Source organism: Ixodes scapularis, unplaced genomic scaffold (genome assembly GCF_016920785.2).
Source record: "Ixodes scapularis isolate PalLabHiFi unplaced genomic scaffold, ASM1692078v2 ptg003432l_1__unscaffolded, whole genome shotgun sequence".
Lineage (NCBI taxonomy): Eukaryota > Metazoa > Arthropoda > Arachnida > Ixodida > Ixodidae > Ixodes > Ixodes scapularis.
In genome coordinates, this window is record NW_024610328.1 from 1 (window position 1) to 24,035 (window position 24,035).

Genomic DNA, 24,035 nt, shown 5'->3' on the forward strand with positions numbered 1-24,035 from the left:
ATCAAGGTGAAATACGTTTTTCGAGAAACACTACCCCCAACCCCCCCCCCCCCCCCTCTTCAAAAAAAAAAAAAAAGTCCGAACGCATTTTTTTTTTTTTTTACTTCTGAGGGCATTAGGGTCAACAAGATTCTGGGCCATTGTTACTATTCTGACCAAGGTTCCTTCCGATTCTCTATACTATTTTTCTATGCATTCTCTTCTCTCATCTAAGAAATTTTGCGTAGTCGGGGAGTCGAATTAGGCGGCGTGCCAGGAGTGGAGTCAGAGCATCTTCTGCCGTAGGTCCTTAGGTAAGTATTTCTTGAGTCTTTTTTTGCTGGCATTCAATGCCCTCTGCTAAGCGTCCCTCTTGCCTTAGCGTACACAGTACACCCAGCCGGCAAAGCTGAGTCACAGTCCGTTTCAGCACGAGCCTGGTGGTGGTTGACCTGAAATGGTAAGATGACTCACGCAGTGAAGTTCAACACATATTCGAATGCGCGTGCGGCTGCGGCTGTAATATTGCACGGCCCCAAGGTACGTCATCAGCCGACATGAACGTGACCCGCTGCTCTGGTGATCCGAAACCCAGGAAGGAGGCCAGACGTGGCCTCGCAGTGCCGAACCAGACTTCTTACACCTGCGACTCGTCTCGAGCGCGAGCTGTTTCTCGGAGAGCTCGCAGCTGTGCCGGCAATATCAGGGGGCAATCCATGAGGTCTCTGTTTGGGTGATGCTAGGCGAACCTTGATGACAGCAATTCATGCGTCGGTGGCGGAGGGTCTGCAGGAAGGATTTTCACAACAAGGATGGCCATCGTATCTTTTTTTTCAACCGTAACAGAAGATGAGACACGTGTTGCAGGATGCTTCAGGTGGTCCCCTATTCTCGAAAATTACAAAAGGCACTGCCTGCAAGATCTTCAACGAGGTAACCTACAACGAAAGTACCTATTGAACTTTCATACAGCAGCGTGGTAAAGTTTAATGTTCAAAGCCACACCTACAGATAAAGACTACCTGTTTATTCCACCGTGACGCCATGTGATCAATGTTGGCAGGGACGTCCTTATTGGACAGGGGCGTGGTGACGTTTTGATGGGATTTAGGGTGAAATCGAATTTTTTGAGAGGTCGAAGTCTTTTTGAATCCCTCGTCAGACAGACAGGATGTCAGGGAAGAGACCGTGGTCGGTTCATGATGGAACGTTTTTTTGAGCCCATTGAAGACTCCGGGTCGTCCGAAACCACTAAGGCAAAGTGCCAAGCCTCAAGGAAAGTAAGTTCGGATCAAAAACTTCCGCTTCAAAATTGAAGCTTCATCTCAGTTGACGTCTCAAACAAATTTAAAAAATATATTGCAGTATTAGTATTTCTGTATTTGTATTTCTGCGCTCTCTAAAATGTATTCCTGTATTTGTATTTCCAAAGACTTTTTTGCCTCAATTTGAAATGTATTTGCGATACATTTTTATAGATATATTTTAGTATCAGTATTTTAGCTACTATTTTAATTTATCCCAGTATTCGTACTTCCATATGCATTTTTGAGTCTTTCTGCCCAACCCTGCCTTCACTACAAGACAGGTTTGTGCTGCACGCCTAGGTGGTTCCAATGTACAGCGCCGAGGCACAGTATTTGGCCCCTCCCTTCCGCTTGCCACTGCTCGGGGCCAGCAAGCCTGGTCTAGCGGACACTCCGCTCTGCCCTATAACCTGACAATGGAATGGGAGCTACGCTCTCGGAAGACCAATTGGCGGTCTCCCTCTCATCACGTAACCGCGCTGTCTCACTGCTCGTGGGTATGGGGCGGGAGCGTGATCACGTGGCGAAAGATATGGGCCTGCGAAGGGTCGAAGGAGCACGTATACCTTCCTGTGCACTGTTATCGTAAGTGTGAACGGAGTGTGCATGGAAGGCGCCGATATAACTTAAGGGTTCCCAGATGAGGTTTCTGTAATGGCCCAAATATAGCAATAGGCCGATCTCACTAAGCGTTCGGGGCAAGCGTGACGCCGCCATATCTCTAGTTCATTTGAGACTGACGGCCGTGCATGCGAGAGCTCGTACTGTCTCGTCCTCCACACTCGTAAAAAGGAAGACGAAGCACCGACCAGTGCTCTCTGATGCATTCCGAGCTCCGCAAATTTTTGCCGAAAATCCCGGAATACTTCACCAGTGACCTTTCAAGCTGCACCAAAAGGCCAGTATACCTCACCTGGACCTTCGAGCAGCAATATCCCGGACCTATTAGACCAGACTTTATCGCCCAAGGTCAACTTCACCCCCCTGCGGGAACCGAATCGCTAAGCCTGACATTCGGTGAGACAGCCGACTTGACCCTGCACTCGGCCCGGCCACCGTCCGCTCGGCCAGGGTCCAGCAACACTTTCCGACAACATCGACGTCATGGATATTGACCGAGTAAACCCCCATGAATGGCAGACTGCCGGCAGGGCGCCACGGCAGCCCCACACCACGACCATTATTGTGAAACAATCCGACAACATCAACCTGGGCAGCGTGGACACGCATATGCTTGGAGCCGACGTGCTTCATGCCGCTGGCCTCAACAGCATCGAGCGAGAAGACACCTATATAAAAGTACGAACAATCCAGAACCTCCTCGCAATCGACACTTACAGACCTTCGGCCGAGACCAAATTACTTGCTCTGAAAACCGTACAAATCCAAGGCAAACAGCATGAAATCAGGACATACAAGGCCAATGATCCAGCAAACGCACGCGGAGTTGTGCATGGAATCCCCGCGACATTATCAGAAGAAGACATCCGCAACACCCTCGAAGTGGAACACGCTAAGCTCCTGCACCTTCGCCGCATCGGCACGTCGAACACTATCCTGGTCACAGTTGAGGGACCACGGCTACCGCGCTACGCCTTTATGAACCGCGTCGCCATAAGACTGCACCCTTACCAGCCGCGAAGCATCCTTTGCACGCTCTGCTGTGTAATCGGACACCGCGCCGACGTCTGTCCCAACAAAACTCAATTCACCACATGCCTCAACTGCAGCAAACAGTTCCCCGTGGGTCAAACTCCTGCAACTCCTCATGAATGCGAGCCACACTGCGTAAACTGCGGAGAAGACCACCCGCCCACTTCCCCTAATTGCGCCGCCCGACTGCAGGCAAACCAAGCAGCTCAGACGCAAGCCCTACAGAAACGACGACATCAACTCCAATCTCTGGCACCACTGACCTCTCAAGCGTGGCCAGAATTGCCCACCCACAACCGGTTCGAAGCCCTTCAAACCTCGCAAAGAAGCAGAAGCAAGAGCCGAACCCGAGACGAAACATCAAGAGAGCTGTCCACCACACCGCCCAAGACAACACCACCACCCAAGACGCCACCACCACTCAAGACACCACCACCACCCAAGACACCAAACCCCAAGTTACCAGGGTCGGCCCAAAGAACTACTATCCCTTCCACCAATGTGAGCGAGCCAGCTCTCCAGGGACCCCCCTTCTCCTCCCCTATTCTCCCACCCCCTAACGTGTCGAAATCAGTCACATTACACCCCTCCTATACGCAAACCCCACAACACTTGCAACCTCACTCATCACTCACAGCCGCTTCCTCGCCGATAGAGGAGAAGCTAGATGCCCTTGTGACTAAAGTAGACAAACTGGTAAACGCCATTTCGGCGCTTCAGTCCACCACACAGCAGATGCAACAGGCCAACCAAAGGCGAGACGCACTCATAGAGCAAATCATCGAACACAACAAACACTTGGCTAGTCGCCTCGATAACGAAGCCGCCACTATATTAAAACTAGAACAAGCCATAAATGCCTTGGAGCTACCACGCAAACGACAAACTAGAAGCAGCCAAGGAGAAACATCCCACGGCGCAGCAAAGATAGATATGGATATGAATCAAGATGTCTAATTCTCCACCGCCACCACCCACCGCATTTAACTCTTCTCTGAACACGCCACAAGCAACGTACCTTGTTAACGTAGCAGCTTGGGCGAGTTGGTTGCACATGATAACACACACCACAGCGCACTATAGCAAATAACACTCACACCTTTGCCTTATTATTTTTCGTGTGTAAGGTGTGAGTGTTATTTGCTATAGTGCGCTGTGGTGTGTGTTATCAAGCAACGTACACCATATGGCAATGGAATTGTAGAGGCGTACGTCGCAAAAAGGGCCTCCTTACTCAGTACATAAAGGTGGCTGACCCCAAACCCGACATCATTCTCCTTCAAGAAACAAACGGATCAATCACTATTCCTGGATATGAATTATTCACACAACCTAGCATCACGCACAAAGACAAACGGTCGCCTACGGGCGTTTCAGTCCCCATCATGACCGCCACCTATGTATCAAAACACATAGCTGCTACGCAAATTGACACCTCCCACCTGAACACACCATCCAATGAATACGTCACTGTTCAATGTCGTCTAGGGCACAACACCAAGGACACTATCATCACGAACGCCTACTGGCTACCTAAACACCCAAACGCAAACCTAGGATGGCTAGCTAAACACTCAGCAGAATATAAGTCTCATCCGGTCCTCATAGCAGGGGACTTTAACAGCCACAGCACCTCCTGGGGATATAAACGCACCACTTCGAATGGCCGCAAGCTAGCGCAGGCCATGGAAGTTCATCAATATACCCTTCTTAATGACACCACCCTGCCCACACGTACAGGAAACAGCGTAGAACACGACAGCTCACCAGACCTCACATGGTACAAGGGACCAGTGCCAGCGACATGGGATAACCTCCAGGAAACTTTGGGGAGCGACCATTGCATCCTACAGACCTCGCTCACTTACCTTCAAACACGCCGAAAGAGCTCCCAGGAGGAATGCGTACTAAAATGACCAAATGGGATAAACTCCGAACGGAACTGGACGAACTACCCACCCCCTCCTCCTACCAAGAGTGGGTAGACATTTTACACTCCACATACCGCAAACACACAAAGCACATAATAAACACCCCAGACCAGGAACACGTAGACTCACACCTCCTCTCCTTGTGGGACAAACGACACCGCATGATACAACGCTGGAAAAAGAACAAGACCAATCGCCCCCTCAAGAAAGCTATACAGGCTATCACTGAGGAGGCGCAGGAATATGCATGCACCCTTACTACCGAGAACTGGCTCCAGACATGCGACCAGCTTAACGGACAACTACACACACCTCGAGTGTGGCAGATCCTTCGCTCCCTCCTGGGACCGGCTAAACCTAGGCACACACTAACAAAGCTTCTCATGCATGCAGGAGCAGACCCTGAATCCCTTGCACGAGACATACAAAAACTCTTTTATCCACACAAACCAAACCTTTCCCCATTGCCCGACCATCCTCCCGAATCCCCCGACTCTCTTTCCACCGGGATCAATTCCCTTTTCAGCATGAACGAGATACAAGCAGCTCTTCACAACCTGAAAAGGAACACAACCCCAGGTATGGATGGAATCACCTACACCACACTACGCAACCTACCCGAGCACTTCCTAGAACCTCTTCTCGACCAAATCAATCAGGCATGGGAGACTGGAATCCTCCCTCATGAGTGGAAAACGGCCCTCATCATACCCATCCCGAAACCCGGAAAACCTCCCAACCAGATCAACAACCTCCGACCTATTTCACTCACCTCTTGTGTTGGCAAACTTATGGAGAGAATGGCTCTAAATCGCCTTCAATGGCATCTAGAGACTACAGATTCCTTAGCATACACTATGACGGGCTTTCAATCGCATGTTAGCACACAAGATGCCATGCTTCGTATATACGAAGATATATACCAGAATGCCAGTACTACACAACTGCGTACCATAGCAAGCGTTGACATTCACAAAGCTTTTGACTCTGTAGCGCACCACACAATACTAGATAACCTCTTGGACACGGCTCCCGGCTCTAGAATGTATAATTATGTCAAAGCCTTTCTAACCGATCGAACAGTACAGATACAGGTCAATGACTTCATATCCCCTGACCATACCTTAACAGCTGGAGTACCACAGGGGGCTATTCTCTCTCCCACATTATTCAATCTAGCCTTGAGGAATCTCCCGGGTAAACTTCACGAAATCCCGCACCTACAGCACAATATCTATGCGGATGACATCACTGTTTGGTGCTGCACCGGCTCCCCAGCAGATCAGGAAGCCACGGTGCAGGCCGGACTCGACACAATCCACACCCACATAACTCAACTTGGCCTCACGTGCTCCCCCACAAAAACAGAATACATCGTTGTCTCTAACGCTACGGGACAGAAGGCAGACGACTACCGCGCACTCATTCAACTACATATAAATGGCACCCTCATCCCTCGCCGCCGCACCATACGGGTGCTAGGCTTCCTCCTCCAACAGGACGGCAAAGCGGACGAGTGGTTATCACTCATCACAAAGCAGATAAACGAAATTCACCATATGCTCACTAGAGTATCCAGGCGCAACCGAGGTCTAAAAGAACATGAGATGCGTAAAACGGTCGAAGCCCTGGTCTACACCCGAGTCATGTACAACCTACCTTATGTCACCCTCACCACCACACAAATCCGCAAACTCGAAACCGCGCTCCGTAAGTGCACCCGACTCACACTTGGCGTTCCACGGTTCGCACCCAACCACCTACTACCTCTAACCGGCATCTTCAACACCTTAGACGAGCGCATTACCATGCATCGCCACGCTCAACATGAGCGCCTAGGTACATCGCGACAAGGCCGCCGAATACTAGACCACCAGCACTATGATACCTCCCAGCTCCCCTCCATCCCTCCAACCTCCCCACCATGGGACTCACTGCCACGTCTACATGTCCTTCCTCTACCGCGAAACATGTGTCCGGAGGCCCACTCTTCTCGAAGGGAAGATCGTGTCAAACGTCTCACGAAGCAAGGGGAACCGCCGGATACAGACCTTTACTTCACTGATGCCAGCTATTACCCTGACCGATGTCGCACGGCAGTGACTAACAATACCTACTCCCATACCACTCTGCATGAAGGTGTACCCTCTCCTACGGCTGCCGAAACACTTGCGATCGCCGAGGCCATCATCATCCCCACACATCATCACGATCGGATTCTCATACGCACCGACAGTCAAGGAGCTTGTCGACAGTTTCGGGACAACACGCTCCCTCCCCATATACACGCCCTCATCCAACAACACCTAACTACTCACCCACATCTGAACGTCACCATCCAATGGATACCAGGCCATCAGGGCATGGGAGGAAATACAAGAGCGCACGCGCTCTCCCGCGCTGAAGGAAATCCGGGACCTCCTACCCTCTGGCCTGAGTTCTACGACCCACGTGAACACCGCAAGCAACTCCACAAAGCTCGAACGGCTATCCTCAAAGAACTGCGTATGACCGTCTCAACTCTCCCCCATCCGCCTCCACATTTCACTCGCGAGGAGGGTGCCATCTTACGCCGTGCTCAAACTCACACTCTAATGACCCCTCATTACAAACACTACATACAAGGACTCCCTGGACGCCCCTACTGTCCCCACTGCGGAAGCCACCCTTCCAACATACACATGATGTGGGATTGTCCACACGCGAAACTCCTCATATCTGCAACCTTACACCAACTGCCCCCCGACCTACACCCAAACTCCTGGGAGAGCTGGATCACTCCACCTAAAGATCACCAACACCTCCTAGTGCCACTACTGATCCAGCACGTCCACAACGTACTTGGGGAAGAGTGGTAAAGCTATATTGGGAGCGCCGGACTAGGCGTGTTAAAATAAATATTTTTTCTCTCTCTCTCCACACGCGTAGAGCTCCAGCGGGTTTGTCGCACCTGCAGAAAGACCAAAGTTCCCTAGATGCACTGCGGTAGCGGTGGCGTAGCCAAGCTGGCTTTTGAGATCGGTCTATTAATCACTCTCATGGCTCCCTAAGCATTCTAGAAGTCTCTAAATCATGACGGAACACGCGCCCGATTTCCCTATTAAAGAAATCAATCAAAGATCGCAACACGCTGAGGTCATCTCTGGAGATGGGAGGAGCTTGTTCCGAAACTAGGACCACTAGTGTCAGCCAGTAGCGACCGAAAGATCCTCGCCTTTCCAACCGGTGGAACCGCGGAGTGATATCTAGAATGCGCGCGGCTCGTTGCCGATACAGCCATGATTAAGATTCAACCATAGCCTCCTTATATACTGAAAAAGCCTGGCAGATCGCAGCGAGAAGTGACCGCCGAAATTGAAAAAAAAAGTAGAGTGGGAGACAACGAATAAGAGGAGAGCCACGTGACGGGCTCCCCGCTGCGGCGAGACGCCTAAACACACTTCTCCCGAGCGATGGAATGTCCCCTCGTGCACCTCGCGTTCCTCGTGCTACCGCTCCTTTTCTCGTCGGGGTTTAAAACCATGTTTCGGGTCCTTGCCACAGCAAAAGCTGTGCGCTGACGACCAGCTTCTCCGAGAAATACTCTGCGCTGCCACATTTTCGCGCTCCAAATCTGCGACCAGGCACTCTATACCTCCGTCGTCGAACTGTCAGGCTTTGTAAGTATAGAGGAGGCTATGATTCAACCCAGCGAGCGCGCGCTCGAGAGCTGACGACCAAACACATCACTTCCGCGAAAGAAAAGAAAAAAAAAAAAAAAACCTCCGAAAAACAAAACCATAGTGCCCGTTTTTGAGACGATTCATGCAATATTATGTATCCTCTTCGCAAAAGAAAAATACATTTCTGGACTACTGTTATCCTCTGTAATCATCTACAAAAGCATACACATTTTTTTTAATAACAGCGTTTGCAATCTCAACGAAATGTCGCGTTTACATCGTTCTGATCTCGTCCTGACTGCCGAAACAATGCTCCTCCCATCGCCGGAGATTGACCTCGGTGTGTCCCGAACTTTGATCGCTTTTGTAATATGAAATCATCCGCGTACCGTTACGACCAATGAATTTCGAGGATGCTTAGTGACCTGCTGGGTGAGTTACCGCCTCATTTAGGCGACCACAGAAACCTCCTTTGGGCACCTTTAAGTAATGAAGAGCGTGGCTTTATGTGTTCACGCTTGTTGTGTAGTGATTGGCTCTCCGGATTTCTTATCAGCTAATGCTGCGATTTCATTGGCTGTGAAGCAATCATAAGCCACAACCTGCTTTTAATAAGCTGCCAGCAAATACGATATAGCTTCACCAATACTGCAAACTCATTTGAAAATCCCATGGGAGCAACGGCGAGCGTGACAGTTGCGACTAGTCGGCGGAAGCCGACGACGCGAAGAAAAAGTGTAGGCTCCGCGACGGTCCTCGAGCTTTGGGAACCCTGTTTCGTCACCCCAGCAGCTGAAACAATTAATTCCGGTTAGTCCGCTTCCAGAGCGGAATCCACTGATTGTAACTGCAACGAAAAACAAATAACAACGCGCACAAAAACGAAGATAGAGCAGTTCATTTAGCAGTTTCTAACGCCAATCAGGGGATCACACGCGTTTGTAGCGCATCTGGGATGCGGAATAAAAGGCGATTAGCTACTCGAACGACGTCGCAAGAGGTTACTCTTTATTCGTTACAAACTGCGTTGTCACAATTTCTTACCTGAATAGGTGATTATTAAGACGCGCCCAAACAACATGTTAAGAATACCAGAGCAAGTGCTCCAGCCTCTGAAGCATAACAACGACAACAAGTATTGAGAAAATTTACCGTGCTCTTAGAACTTTGCAAAAAAGATGGGTTCCCCATCACAGACGAAAATAAAAAAAAATGGGGAAGAGAAGCAAAAACGGCGAAGGAAACAAAGAAGTTAGCAGGTGATACAAAGATATAAATCAATTAGCAAAGACGTCCTTCAACGACGGCGATCGCTCGGGGGATCGGTAGGAGCATTGAAAATGAGCAAGTGACGGTCGACGTCGGTGTTCAGTCCACAAAAGAAAAAAAAAAAAAAAGCAGAGCAACACAAATAAACTGTATAAACAAAAAAGAAGTTCACTTTTCTTTTTTTAGCTGCACGTTAATTTTGTTTATTTGCTTTTCCAATGCGGGTAATAACTAAAAACAAAACAGAGGAAAGAAAAAAACGAAATCCAGCTCACACTTCCGGTAAATAAGTGTCACACGCTGCAATCTGTTACGTGCTAGCAGCGTGTAGCCTCCTTTCCTTTTGCATTTCTTTTTCCAATGACTTTGTCAGGTTGTTTGTTTGCTCGCTTGACGGAGCGGTTCAAAAGTACAGGGTGTCACAAAAGAAAATTGACGCGGTCTTTTTTAGCGCAAAAATCAACTAGGCATCGCCAAACGCTCATTCTCCGCCCAAAGGAAGAGCTAGTGGTCACAACCAGATGCCAAAGTTTCAGCTTGATCCAATAATTTAATCAAAAGTTATAAGCGATTTTCTGAAAAGTTCAATGGGAAAATGGTGGCCGACGGAGTTTTCAAACACATGGGGCTCTATGGCACCAGAAACCGAAAAAGGGCAAAAATGGGCTCCATTTTCCCACAGAAAGTTTCAGAAAATCACTTATAACTTTTGATTAATTTATCAGATCGGGCTGAAACATTGGCATCTGGTTGTGACCTCCAGCTCTACCTTTGGGCGGAGAATGAGCGTTCGGCGATGCCTAGTTTATTTTTGCGGTAAAAACGACAACGTAAATTTTCAGTTCTGACACCCTGTACATTGAGGCACTTGTTGACTCACATGTCCATGTAATCCTTGCACACCCTGCATGCCTTTCTTTCGAGCGTCGATCAGAGTCCTCAAGAGCGCCTTCTGCTGAACTCTTGTTTCTTGCAATATATCAAAGAAATGTGTGTCGAAGGCACGGCTGATGTTACCGGCTAGGTGACTAGCTAAGTCCTAAGGTGGTGCCATTCTCGTATGCGAGTGTTTTTTGTTGTCCAACAAAATGTCTTTCGAGGTGTTCCATATTTCTAATTGCAGTTGGACTTAGCAAGTATGATGACAGATCTGACTGGCTGCTTACATGGCTGCATATGACTGGGTGTTCAGTTGTGCCCCTGGTCTGTCGTCCGTGAAGTTCTCCGGGATCTTTGTGGAGTTGCAATTATCGCGTGTTCAGGCGTCAGTGTCCATCTTGAAGCATGACTTGGATAGCTATTCTAGTTTAATTTGAAGTAACTTAATTACTCAAGTTTGTTCGGTCTTCGGGAAACGAAAGAAATTTCCACGTCATCGCTAAATCTTGCTTTTGCAGTGGTAGGGGAAGCATGGCATGCCTGCCATCTCCAAGTATGCGCTGGTGTATACCCCCAAAACGGCCGGTCCATCAACAAACGGGTGATTCATATCAGGCATACCGGCGCAACTTCAAGTAAAATCCGAATAGAAATGTATAACGAGCTTACACTTTTTTTTTTTAAATATTTATGAAGTCTTAAAAAACACAAACGGAGATTTCGGATTAGAAACTCAATCAAAGGCGAAAGTAGGAGGATATCGCAGGCGGAGGTTATTGCAGACTTTATGGTTGCGGCTTTGCGTCGCCGCAAACATAAAGAGAAAGTAGATTTTGAAAAATAGAAGTTGCACGACCGTCCAACGGGCGCTAGCCTTTATCGTACAAGACGCAGAAGACGTTAGTCGGCCCGGCGCAAGCAATCGGAATTTGTGCACCATATATAACGTGACCGGAATCACCTTTATTGACGCTACGACGTTCTCCTTTTTGTTTCTTCTGCACGCGCGAGGAATCTGCTTTTTCGCAAATTCCGCTTTTATTAATTTCAGTAATAGTGTCACGGGTGGTGACCAATAAACAAGAAATACACAGGAATAAATGAACGTTTAATGTGGCGAACTTGTGCCAAAAATAAAAGGGTACAAAAGATAATAACAGAGAGTCGCGGTCGTCGAAGTCTGCGTACACTCTAAGAAAAAGTGAGCACCCCCCCTCGTCATCGTGGGTTTTGACGGCTGTAACTACCCCACAGGCTTCCTTAACTACCCACTGGGCTCGAGCCATTGAGAGTTACCACCCTGTTGGCAAGTGACAAGCATGGGGTAGTCACGTTTTATAAACTCTTGAATTGAACATTCAAGTGCATGCAGTCGTTCAATAGTAAAAGTCACTTCAAAAATCTCAAAAAGTACTTGAAACTTGTTTTCCCTGTGCGTTGGTTATCATTTATTCAAATTTGAACCGGTCGAAACAAGCGTGTGGCTCAGTTCGCCTAAACTGGCAGAAAACAAACAAGTACAGGCAACCTTGGTAGGCACCTGGTAAAACCCGAGGAAGATAAAAAGTATCGCGGTTGTCCTTTTTGGTTCCGTCGCGGGTTTTACCATGTAGCAGTAAACAGCTGGCAGCTGGCGTCGTGCTCGAGGAATTCAACCAAATCTCTAGAAAAGCACAGGAAGCTACGCACAGGCGTGAGTTGACTTGAATGCTCGCCGGACGAGATACTCTCGTCGTCTTTTATTGTGCGGTTCAGTAAAGAGCGTGCTCTCAATAAAGGTGTGATCGGTCAGTTCTGCGTGCAGGTCAGTTGCAACTGGCCTTCTCGGTTCCGCCGAACTCTCGCGCCTGTCGTATTCAATTTTTTTCTTTCAAGTGCAGTGAAGTATAAAGCATTGAACACCACGACTGAGACCGGACAGGACGAACGTACACAGATATCTGGGATCATGTCCGTGGATTTCACTATTTCTCTGTCTCGAGGTACATGATTCGCCTTCTCTGGTTCATTTGGCACATTTCATCGAGCATGCTCGATAAAAAAATGCTTCAAACAAGGCCGGTTCAGACACTAGCGTTTGACAGCGTTGCGTCGAGAACCGAAAGCCACTCACCGGCACGTTTGTGCTTCGTATCAAGCGTGGAATCCAATTCAAGGAATCATCTTGGCACGCGATATAAGCAGCAGGGGTGTCCTGATCTCTTGCTGCCGCAACGCATTCAGACGCACGCAGTCAAACTCTACTGTCTCAACCAGGATTTAGATAATTTAGCGTACGTATTTCGCGTTCGTTGCAGGTGAAGGCACGGGTCCGAAAGCAGCAAATCTGCACTGTCCTCTTGGCGCGAGCGCGAGCGCATAGAACGGATATTTAGCGAAAAGAAGAAAACTGAAATAACGCTTCGAGGAGCACCGGCGGACGGGCTTCGCTAAAATTACAGTGTTCTAGAGGGGGTTGTAGTGGCAAGGGCGGCGGCCGCTTTGTGAAGATTTTGCGCGTAGACGACACCATGGCGCTGCTGTTCTGTGCCCTTTAGAGTGCCTTCATACACACGCGCGCTTTTGCTTGAGTGGTGAGCCATTTTTCCGCCCAATCGTTTTTTTATGCATTTTGAAGTGCGCGCAATCCGGTGTCAGTCAGCTCGAGCGCGTAGCTTTGGCTAACGCATAGACGCCATTTTACCGCCCAAGTCACGCACCGAGCGCTCGAGAGCGTCACGCGCTGACACATCCAGGGCAACAATGGATGTCTTCACTCTGAGACAGACAGACATGTAGGCACCCTAGTGCCCTAGGAGCGCGTCCCCGTCAGCCCCATCATCAGCGCTGTTAGGCGCTTACTACTGTGGTTTGACTGGAGCTTTTCGCGGTGCGAAACAACTGTTAATGTTGTTCTGTATACTCTGTTTCACCTTATGATGTACCGCTGAAAAGGCTACAAGCGCGAGCTCTTTGCTCTGGGGCACATCTCGGCGGCACACGCTCTCGTGAATTAAGAGCAGCTGCCAACGCTATGAGCTCGCGCTTCTAGCCTTCGCTGCGGTGCAACATAAGGTGAAACGGGGAGGCACTCACTTGATCGAATGACGTTTTAGCGAACGCACACGTTTCACCGAATGACACTTTAGCGAATAGTCGGACGCCGCGAAGCGGCGTTTTCGGGTGGGCCAAATGGGTTCACATTTTTGTAATGAGCCGCCGCAGACTGTCGCCGCGAAGCGGCGTAAGCGCAGCGCGGCGGATGGGATAACGCGCGCCCCCGTTATTCGCTAAAACGTCGATTCGCTCAAATGTCGCTGTTCGCTAAAACGTCATTCGCTCATGTGATATGCACCCGGTGAAACGAAGTATAGTAAATTGTAGTTCTGCCTTTGGACTAATGCCTCTATACTCCGCGACAACTTTTCTTGGCAATACAGTGGAAGGTACAGGCCCGCGTCCCCTCTCCCATTTCGAGTTTACGCAGGCTCTCTTTCTCTCCCCACTTCCGGGGAGAGGAGGAGAGCCCGCGCATACTCAAAATGGGAGAGGGGACGCGGGCCTGTACCTTCCACTGTATTGCCCAGAAAAGTTGTCGCGGAGTATAGAGTGTGTGCTATCCTCTACTTGAAATATTCCCGTGTTTTGAGGGAGATTATTTAATTAATATCGACTCCCCCCCCCCCCCCCCCCCCAGTACTGACACATCGTTCAGCAACGCTATCACTTGGGCTGCAGGCTTAATAGCTGCGAAAGAAATTCTACGGTGCTACATTTCGGAGAAGCGTACCGCGTCACCCTCGTCGTCTTCTTCGTTCATCGCACACGTGCTATAAATTCTCCTAGGGTACAGAACTCCAGCGTCACTCGCGGTATCTACATCGACCGTCTTCACGCGCTTCATTGTAAGCGGGCGCCGCTCTTGCCACTACACCCTCTAGAACACTGTAGCTACAATCACCTGCGCGTGCTCAGTGTACTCAAAGGGTACCCAACCGCCGCTAAAGTCAGTCTGGATATGTAAAAAGAGAAAAGAAAATGCATCAGTGTGTTCAGAAAGTTGTGATTGCAGAAATTGGTTTCGATAATTATACAATTAATTAAACAGGCTTCTGTATTCTTGAAGTGTAGGCAAGCGAGAAAGCGAAACTGTTCAAAATGTGACGTGTAGCAACTATTCAAATTTATTTATAACCTGCAGTTCACTTTTGCAATGGCCCTACATTAGAGATACGAGCGCTTTCCTAAGGGCAGTAGAGGAAAAGAATATATACGGCTAAATCTTGCAAAGTCTTTTCGTATTTTTGCAAAATATGACAGTGGTCACCATCCTAATCGGTCACATAAAATACAACAGTATATAAGCTGGTGGTGTCGACTAGACGTGTGTATAGGAATGTAGAGTGTCAATATGTGATGTTGTATCTTGTGCTGTTTCTGAATGCGTTGATGTATAAAATGCTGTGATGTCTGTATGTCGCGTATGAGTGAAGTGCGGCGTGGGATATGTACATACGGCATTGTCTGGCGAGGCGCTCAGAGCTAGAATTGTTGGTTTCTATTTTTCTTTAGTTTGAGCGTTGTCCGTTAGGTGGCGCGTGTCGCCGCCCAATTCAAGGAGTCGCGCGTTTATGTGTCTACTTATTTGAGTGAAAAACATGGAGGCGTTCCTTGGCTCCACGTAGCAGCCACAAAGGGTTCGGTCTGGTTCGGTTCTCGGCCTCTCGTCCGAATGGGATCAGTCCCATAGCCAGTTGAATGGGTGTTCCGTGCGTTGAATAGCGCCAGCGTGCATAGACGCGATGAGGATTACCAGGGACTTGAAAGTGGATAACGAATGCTAACAGGTGAGCAGGAGTGTTGAACGATCGGAACCGACGCCGCTTAAATCGGTGATGCTTCGCCTCGCCGCTGTCAACCGAAAACGCCGGATCACTTGCGGCAAGCACAGCAAGCAGATACTCTGTTCAATAAAGACATCATTCCATTTGTCGCTATTTTGTTCCATTCTTTGAATGTTTTCTGGCCGCGAAGTAAATGCAGCCGGCCTCGCGAAAGCAATCGCGGACAAGCCCCCTCGAGCTGCAAGGAAGACTACATCGCAAGGAGTCCATTTTAAGCCATGTTCTAAAACTTGCCTGAAAATTCATCTTCTCTTGTTGAGTGGTTTGTAAAACTAAGCATGGACGCAGTTTTTAAGTAATCATTAATTAAATAGGTCCAACATCAGTGATTTTAAACGTTTTCAAGAATGCAAGTTGGGCTAAATTACGCCATTTCCTGGGTTGCCTCAGGATTCTTGACGCCATGTCCAGATTTTTCTCTTGCTGTCCACTGATTTTTTTTTTCTGCATAACGTCTTAATGTAAACTTTGCCTCAAAGCGTGGACCTGTTTTGCCACAAGCTCTGCTTAACGCGCTAGTGCGCTTTCTGCCGTTTTCAGAAAGAAGGAACAAAGGGCCAAATAACTTAGAGGGTGCTCTACCCGCTCAGTTTGTTACGGCGATTTAAATACTCCATTTCTTGAATATTATAGTGATAAAATTTAACCTTCCGGCTACTATCCTTTTGTTGAATGACAAAACACACTACAATGTTACACTGAATAATTCAAGTGACAAACTTAAAAAAACTTTTAAAAATAAAATGAAAAATAAACTAAGTATTTAATGGCTGTAACAAATCATTAAGATAACACACAATATCTTAATACAGAAGAATGAGAGCCTTATGATACGATTAATAACAAACGATGAAAGCGCCACATAACGCAAACATTGACAAACCTAAAAAAAAATACATTGAATCCTCAAATGAGACAGGCCAGCAAAATACAACGACGTGAGCAGCTAGTCATTAATGTAAGATATGTTCAAGCAAGAACGAATTTATTAGATAATGGAATTACCTCTTTAAATAACTGTAATACGCCACTTCTCGTGCAACAGAAATTCTAACTGGTATCTGGACTCATGCAGGAAGATACTTACTGTTTTCTAAATAGTTTTCTCAAGTACGATGGAGAGAGTGATTCTGAAACACTGTACTTAAAAAAAAAAAAAAAAAAAAAAAAAAAAAAAACAGCCCGAAAAAAAAGACGAGAACTTTAAAAAAAAAAAGTTGTCGTCACCGACCAAGTTGCACAAAGCCAAGCAAGAGCGAGTGGTGACACCTATTCGAGAATGTCGTTTAATAGTTTCCTGCCGTGTGGGGCCGTGATTATATGTGTTTCTCTCACCGAAGGATCCTTCGCCGGCGCCAAACTGGTTTCCGATTGTGGTGTTGTTAAGGGAGTCTACGAGGCCGCCAGAAAACAAAATACAGAAGTTGCGCGGTGAGTGGCGTTCCTTTCAGAAGTCTAACGCTGGCATTTTACAGCGTCGGCGTCCATGGAGCGTCCACCGAAGATGTCCCTTTCCAATCGGCTGGCGATCGTCACGGGCGGTGGAAGCGGCATTGGCAAAGCGGTCTGCCATGCACTGGCGAAGGACGGGGCAACGGTCGCGTTGGCCGACATCAATTTGGACGCGGCGAGAGCAACAGTTGCCGAGCTCAAAGGTTTGGTTATACCTACAGTGACCTCTTATTCGGCACGCGTACGCATTTGTAATCACAAAACCGATCTCATTTAACACCGTTTGACATCGCATCCGGCCGCTGACAATTCTGGAATTGGATGAAGCCAAACTGGGCCCAAAACTGCATCGTCATGGCGCTCTTATTTTTGTTTGTTTACAATTTTTGACTAAACTAATCAAGCGCAGCAAATGAGCGTAATTATTCGCGTTCTTTTCGTGTGTGATTGTATTGGCTAAGGACATCAAACGCGCAAGGGCAAGAAGTTCAGTGATTATTAACCTTTGACAATGGGTCATTAGCTCCATTGAATTGTAGCGTTGACTGCAGGTCGAACTTTATGTGAGGCGCAGTCTAGGCCCATTTTGGAGACTCTTTAGTTTTGTTGGCGTCTGTATCCCATAAAAAATGTGTTATGGTCAGCTTTAGAAATGTTTTGTATGGTCGGCTTAAGCTAATTGGCCCAATTAGCTAAAAAAATTATGCTGTCTTTAGCATTTTTTTGGTCGTCTTAGTGGACCTCTTTAGGTGTGTCTATAGCCCTATCACTGTATAGCACTAGCGCTCTTTAGTTTTTCTAATGGCTGGCTAAAGACTTCTATGTGGCTTACACTATGGCTCTCTTAAGCCGACATGGTATAGCTGTCAATAGCTTTTCCTTTCGTAACTTTAGGCATGTCCTCGCTTCTTACATGTCCTGCTAAAGGAAGTTCTGTGGGTCATCCTATGGCTGTCTTTAGCCAGCATGCTATAGCTGCCTGTTGCTTTTCCTTTGTGTCCTTAGCAATTTTATGGTCTGCTAAAGAATGTTTTATTGGTTATTTTATAGCTATTTTAAGCAAGCATGCTATAGCGTGCTGAAAGACGAAAACGAGCTCCTTTCGTCCACCATTTTTCTTCATCAGCGCGCCCTCAATAGTTTCCTGGAGTCACGAATAGCCTTGGGGTTAAGTTTTTCTTCAGTTGGCTAAAGAAAATTTAATCGTCACTGGTCGATAGCTTTCGAGGCATCCACTTCTTTGAGTCCGGCTAGAGAAAGTTGAATGGTCACAGGCCTATAACCTAAGAAACATCCGATTTTGTACTGCAGGCTAAAGTACATTATTTTTTATGTCTTTAGACACGGTGCTATAAACGTTTCTATAGGCATGGAAAGAAAATTTATTGTTCCATAGTCTTAAGAAAAGGGGACAGAAGATTGTGTAAAGATAGGTAAAGACAATTTATTGGTTCCCAGTCCTTCATCTCGGGGCCATAAAAGTTTCTATAGGCGGTTAAAGAGCATTTATTGGTCCCCAGTTTTTACATTCGGGGCAATAGGATTGTTTAGGCGAGTAAAGAAAAGTTATTGGTTCCCAGTCCTTCAACTCGGGACCGTACAATTTCCTATAGGCGGGTTAAGACAATTTATTGGTTCCCAGCCTTTAGACTTGTCGCCATACAATTTTCTACACGAGGGCCAAGCCAATTTATTGGTTCCATATCTTTAGAAAAGGACCATGGTTTCTATAGCTGACTGTAGCTGTATTAATGGATTTCTACGGCCGAACATCGAGGGCCATAGGGGGTGATAGCCTGTCATAGAAGTTTTCATAGACGACCATATACCATTTTTGTATGGGATGTTTCTATTATACTTTTCACAACTCTATAGATTGCAGAAGAGGTGGTATACTTGACAAGGGACGATCTATTGTGGCTTGGACGTAACTATGTACTGCAATAACTAGGAACTATGAAAACATTTGTGTGAGAGGTTAATGTCATTTTCGATTTTGCAACGGCTCTAAAAAAATTACCAGCGCTTATAGACAGGCATGCGCAAGCGGCACTTTACCTGAAATGATGTAACTAAACACCACTGTTCGGTATTCAATCAATACCTATCTCAGTGCGTCACACGTTGCTGCGATTCAGAAGTTACGGGTTGCCTCAGCTTAAGAAAACGAGTTAGTTTCTCGTTTCGCTTAATGTTTCCTTTTTATAAGGTAATAGCCGCGTCTAATATGTGTGGTCATTAATACGTCTTTACTTTTTAACGAGTTTGTTTTGGGATAACTAAGGCCATACTGACATACGTTGCGCACAATTTTACGGTCTGTCTGTGATCTCCTCGTCGTGCAAATTAGAGGCTCAAGCTGAGGTGGAGACTTGGTAGAGTTTATATGTGTTGTGGGAGCCACGCTCGGGAAGTACCTAGATACCGTTATTCATTACTTTAAAAATAGTGTAACGAATATATGTTACGTTTTCTGTCTTAAAAAGTAACTAGGTCGTTACTAAATCGTAACCGAAGAAGGTTACTTCGTACAGTAACGTGTAACGTACAAATCTGCTTATGCAGAGTGCAGGTCCGTCTGGTTTTGCCTCAGCGGCTGGGATGATGTCAAAACACCGAGCTCTTTTAGGCCGATTAAAAAAATGGGTAGACCTCAAGGCATCTAGAATTGAGGTGCATCGACGATCCTTCCAATCAAAGCCAACCAGAACTCAGGGTTCTTCTGACGTCACCGCTCTTGGAAAGGGCGAATGTTTCATTTTATAGTTTTTAATTCCTGATGGGTATTTCTTGTTTTATCTCATAGTTTTTGTTTCCCCGCGAGTCCTTCTTCTTTTACCTCATAGTTTTTGTTTCCTGTTGAGTACTTCTTGAACAAAAATATAGCTCAGGTTTTGTCGATTGTAAGCTGAAATATCTAATAAAAAACGTTTTTTTAATGATGGGTGTAATTATAAATTGCCACTCTATACCGCCAGCTATAAAGCACGAACTGGCTACTTGCCAGTTGCGATGTTTGTCATCATTTGTGTCTGTGTACTCTAACGTGCCCATTAAAGAATAAACAATATTTTTGTAACAACCTTTTCTTTACTTAAAGGGACCATGAAGGCAGTTTCGAAGTTTTATTCGACGATTGAAATGGATGGCAGGCACGTCTCAGATACTGTTGACCAAGTTCTAGCCCGAAGAGAAGTTTGGGTGCCGCACCAATCGAGCAAACAGGCGCGGTAATAATAGCGCCGGGAACGCTGCGACCCCACAGAGGCGGCGGCAGAAAGGTGAACTAACGTGCGCCGAAGCGTGACGACAACGGGCACCTCGTCTGGCGATTGGTTCAAACGATAGACGCGCTCTTGGTTTCGATTTCGGTGGTGAGATGGGATGAACATTTTTTTATTTGAGCGTTGGATAATCTTTTGAAGTTGTAGTTGGGTTTCATACCATGTATAAAAACATAATCTGAAGCGATCCCTCCGTTTGTCACTGGTTGAACGCATCCCGCACTGCTACCTCGGGCGCGTAAAATGCATCGAGCAACCATGGACAAAAAAAAGAAAGAAAAAGGTACGAGCGCCGGGGGCGGCGGACTTTTGGTTTTGGTTTCGTGCGTTGTCTCGTGTTCGCTTTGCGAACTGGTGTCTCACCAATCACGCCGCGTTTATGTGCAGTAGTAGGTTGCGCGAAAGGTCGGCTAAAGACGTGCGGTCGATCGGGCGACGTTAGTTTGCATAAACTGCCGACCGATGCAGCAATGCGTAGCATTTAGTTGCGCGCCGTCGTCTTGCGTAGAGTTGTGGACAGCGGTATCAGGATTTGATTGTCGCATTTCCGACCAGAAGACTTTGATCAGCACCTTCACGTCAGCCGGAGTCTGGGTAAAAGTGGAGCGGGGAGTCGCTCTGGAGGCGGCGACCGAGGAGTTTGTGGTAGGTCTAGGGCGCCCTCGTATAGCGCCAATCCAGAGTTCTGCGTCCTTTGTAGCATCTCCCGTTCAGTCGGCGTGAGGTCGCTGAACGGGAGCTCAAACTCGTTTGCGAGCGCGGCGTTGTCGTCCATTTCTTCCAGGTTTTCTTCACAGGCCGCCGTGCGCTAGAGCGAACCACGGGAACCACACTGAGTGTGCACTAAATCCTACCGATGCCGACAGTGCTCCCTGACGTCACTTCTTTTTACAGAGGCGAAAAAGGGAAGAAATCGGAATGTTTGTTTCGGTTTGGCAAATTTATTTGCAGGTACAGAAATAAGAGTCACAACGTTCTAGAAAAAATTGTGTGGCATGCCAGGACCCCAATTCTTCCGAAAACACCTTCTTTTAAAAAAAAAACTAAATTGCCTTCATGGTCCCTTTAATCAATCAATCAGGCCGGTCTGATTGTGCAGGTCGCCTTGGAAATACCTATAATATTAAATATCGCAAGCAGACTTCAGTAATATCCTTTGAACGCATTTATGCTGAGATATGTTTTTCGTGTCTGCCGATACTAGGGGCTTGCAGATACAACCCGAATGTCTCTGTATTAACCGACACATGCCTGCTTTGGGAAATTGTCAGTTCGACCTAGATATCGTAGGGTTAGCCAGCTATCTAATTATTAAAAATCAACCATCCCTTGCCTTGTATACACTCAATATGCAAGGTAAGTGTTAACATCTGGCTGCTTTACTGACGGCAAGCTCGTCGTTGGTTCAGTTCTTAGTGTGCTACACGAATCTCTAAAAGGTCACCGGATGATTTCTAAATCCGGGTGCATCTTTTGAACGGTGCACCTAGAAGACGCGTTGTTGTACTTTATTTCAGGTGGAATTAAATTAATTCTTCCGTACCTGTCGCACACCAGGCAAAGGTCCATTTTTGTCATGTACCAGAGAGTTCAAACGGGGAAGATGTGTCAAAACTTCCAGATTTGCCAAAGTCATAAGGTGACATCTAACCTGCAGCTAACCATGGTGCTTCCTATTTACCAGGAGAATCTCACATGGCTCTTCACGTGGACGTGGGCGATTCGTCCTCTGTTACTTCCCTCATAGACAGCGTCGGCTCTCAGTGCCGGAGTCCTTTGAGCATCGTGGTGCACTGTGCTGGTGTGGGCAAATGGTGTGCCGTCGTGGATATGACAGAAGACGACTACGACGAACTGCTGCGAGTGAACCTCAAGGTTGGTGTAAAACGTCAAAAATTGCGTTTTTTTTTTTTTTTTTTTTTTTTTTTGCATTTGCCGGGAAATTTTAAGAATTAACCCCCCGAGCCGATTTTGTCGAAATCGGGGAAAGCTGTAAATTCCCGATTTCAATCAATATTTTGAAATGGGATCCCAAACTTCAAGATATCTCGATCTTCAGCTGAATCTTTTGTTGACCCGGAGTACCGCCCTCACTGAACTGCTGGTGATGAAACTTCTTTCATCAACAACCACTGATTGTCCCTTACTGGCAGAAAGACAATTTCAGTGCAATCGAGTCCTGCGCAGCATGTTCCCTAAAGGTATAGAATCAAACTCTCTTGTACTCCGTTTTGCATACACCTGATAAACACCGATTCCGTTTTCAACGCCGAGTATTCTCAACGATAAAGCAAAATTTACGCAAATAATAAACACAGCATCACACATGGAAGAGTTCAATGAATACAATAAACACCAAAAAGACGGAACACTAATCGTAACTAATAACACTCTGAAAAATCACATACTCATTTCTTTTTCAGGGCACATTCCTGGTTAACCAGGCTGCTGTGAGGGAGATGCTGAAGAGAAAAGTACCCGAGGGCTCTATAGTTAACATAGCCAGCATCGCGGGCAAGAGCGGATACGCCATGTTTGCCGCCTACGCAGCTTCCAAGGGCGGCGTCATAGCATTCACAAAGTCTCTGGCCCAAGAGTTGGCCGGAACAAACATAAGAGTGAACACCATCCTGCCCGGACCAACCGACACTCCCATTGTAGCCATCATGCCCGAGGAGTCAAGGAAAGAAGCCGCCAAAGCAACTATCCTGAAGAGGTTCGCACGTCCCGAGGAAGTGGCCGACGTGGCAAGATATTTGTGCAGCTCTGGTAGCTCGTATATTACTGCCACGAGCGTTGAGGTAGCTGGTGGAATGTGCGCCTGATACAAAGTTTCAACCAGAGGAAAACAATATTCTTCTTTTTGGGTGTGTGTATTTGGCGTGAATGCAATAAAACTGTTCTAATCTTTTTCGGAAGTGTTGTGAAATGATGTCTTGCTTACTCCAGTGCTCCCCAAAATATGTCTGTTACACTAAGACCCACCAACAATATGAGATACTCATTCAATACCGAAACTTTCACACACTGCCACTCACCATTTTCTGTTTATACTGCAAGAGACTGGAAGCTGTTACCACCCTCACTATTTTCTGTAACATATGCGCCACGCTCATTCTTCAACCCCTGAGCTGCCTCTCTCACTGCTCTTATGCCCCAAGGGGCGCGGCAGAATGAAGTATGAATAAATAAATATCGTGTCATGGTATTTATTTCTTACAGCCGCAATGCATAGCAAAGGTATACTTGTTGCAAATATCGTCTTAGGGAGATTTTATTTCATTTTTGGGTCAAAATAATATAATTATCTCTCCCGTACTCACATCGTATGTATTTATTGAAGAATATAGTAAAGCACTAAAAGGGATTTGCACATTTGAGCGACTACCGGTCCACAAAACCTTCAACTTGGCTCCCCGGTACCACGCCGTGCGGCGCTTTGGAATTCCTTACGTGCAAACACAGCGGTCTTGCTGAAAACCTGCTGATGAGAAGCCCTAACAGTCATACCTGTAAAGCTTATAATTTGATATGCATTATATCCTGCACACTCGGACCGGAATTTTATATATCGGCGAAACTCTACGAACGCTTTTGAGAGCACCACATACTTGTCAGACGAGAATGAGTGGGCTGACTTACACATGACTTCTCCACACACGTATCTAAACACTTCTTCCCACAAATCATTCCGAACCCAACACTTAAGTATCCGTCGTCAAATCAGTCGTCAACA

The 24,035-nt window shown here is 47.0% G+C and overlaps 1 protein-coding gene across 1 annotated transcript; it reads left to right on the top strand.

Annotated features, from left to right (window-relative positions):
* Positions 1–17,025: 17,025 nt before the first annotated feature.
* Positions 17,026–23,211, top strand: LOC121834698 ((3R)-3-hydroxyacyl-CoA dehydrogenase-like). The gene is made up of 3 exons (XM_042288423.1): positions 17,026–17,218; positions 21,984–22,174; positions 22,723–23,211. The coding sequence occupies exons 1-3, from the start codon at positions 17,050–17,052 to the stop codon at positions 23,122–23,124; spliced, it is 762 nt and encodes a 253-aa protein (XP_042144357.1). The 5' UTR covers positions 17,026–17,049; the 3' UTR covers positions 23,125–23,211.
* The last annotated feature ends 824 nt before the right edge of the window (positions 23,212–24,035 follow it).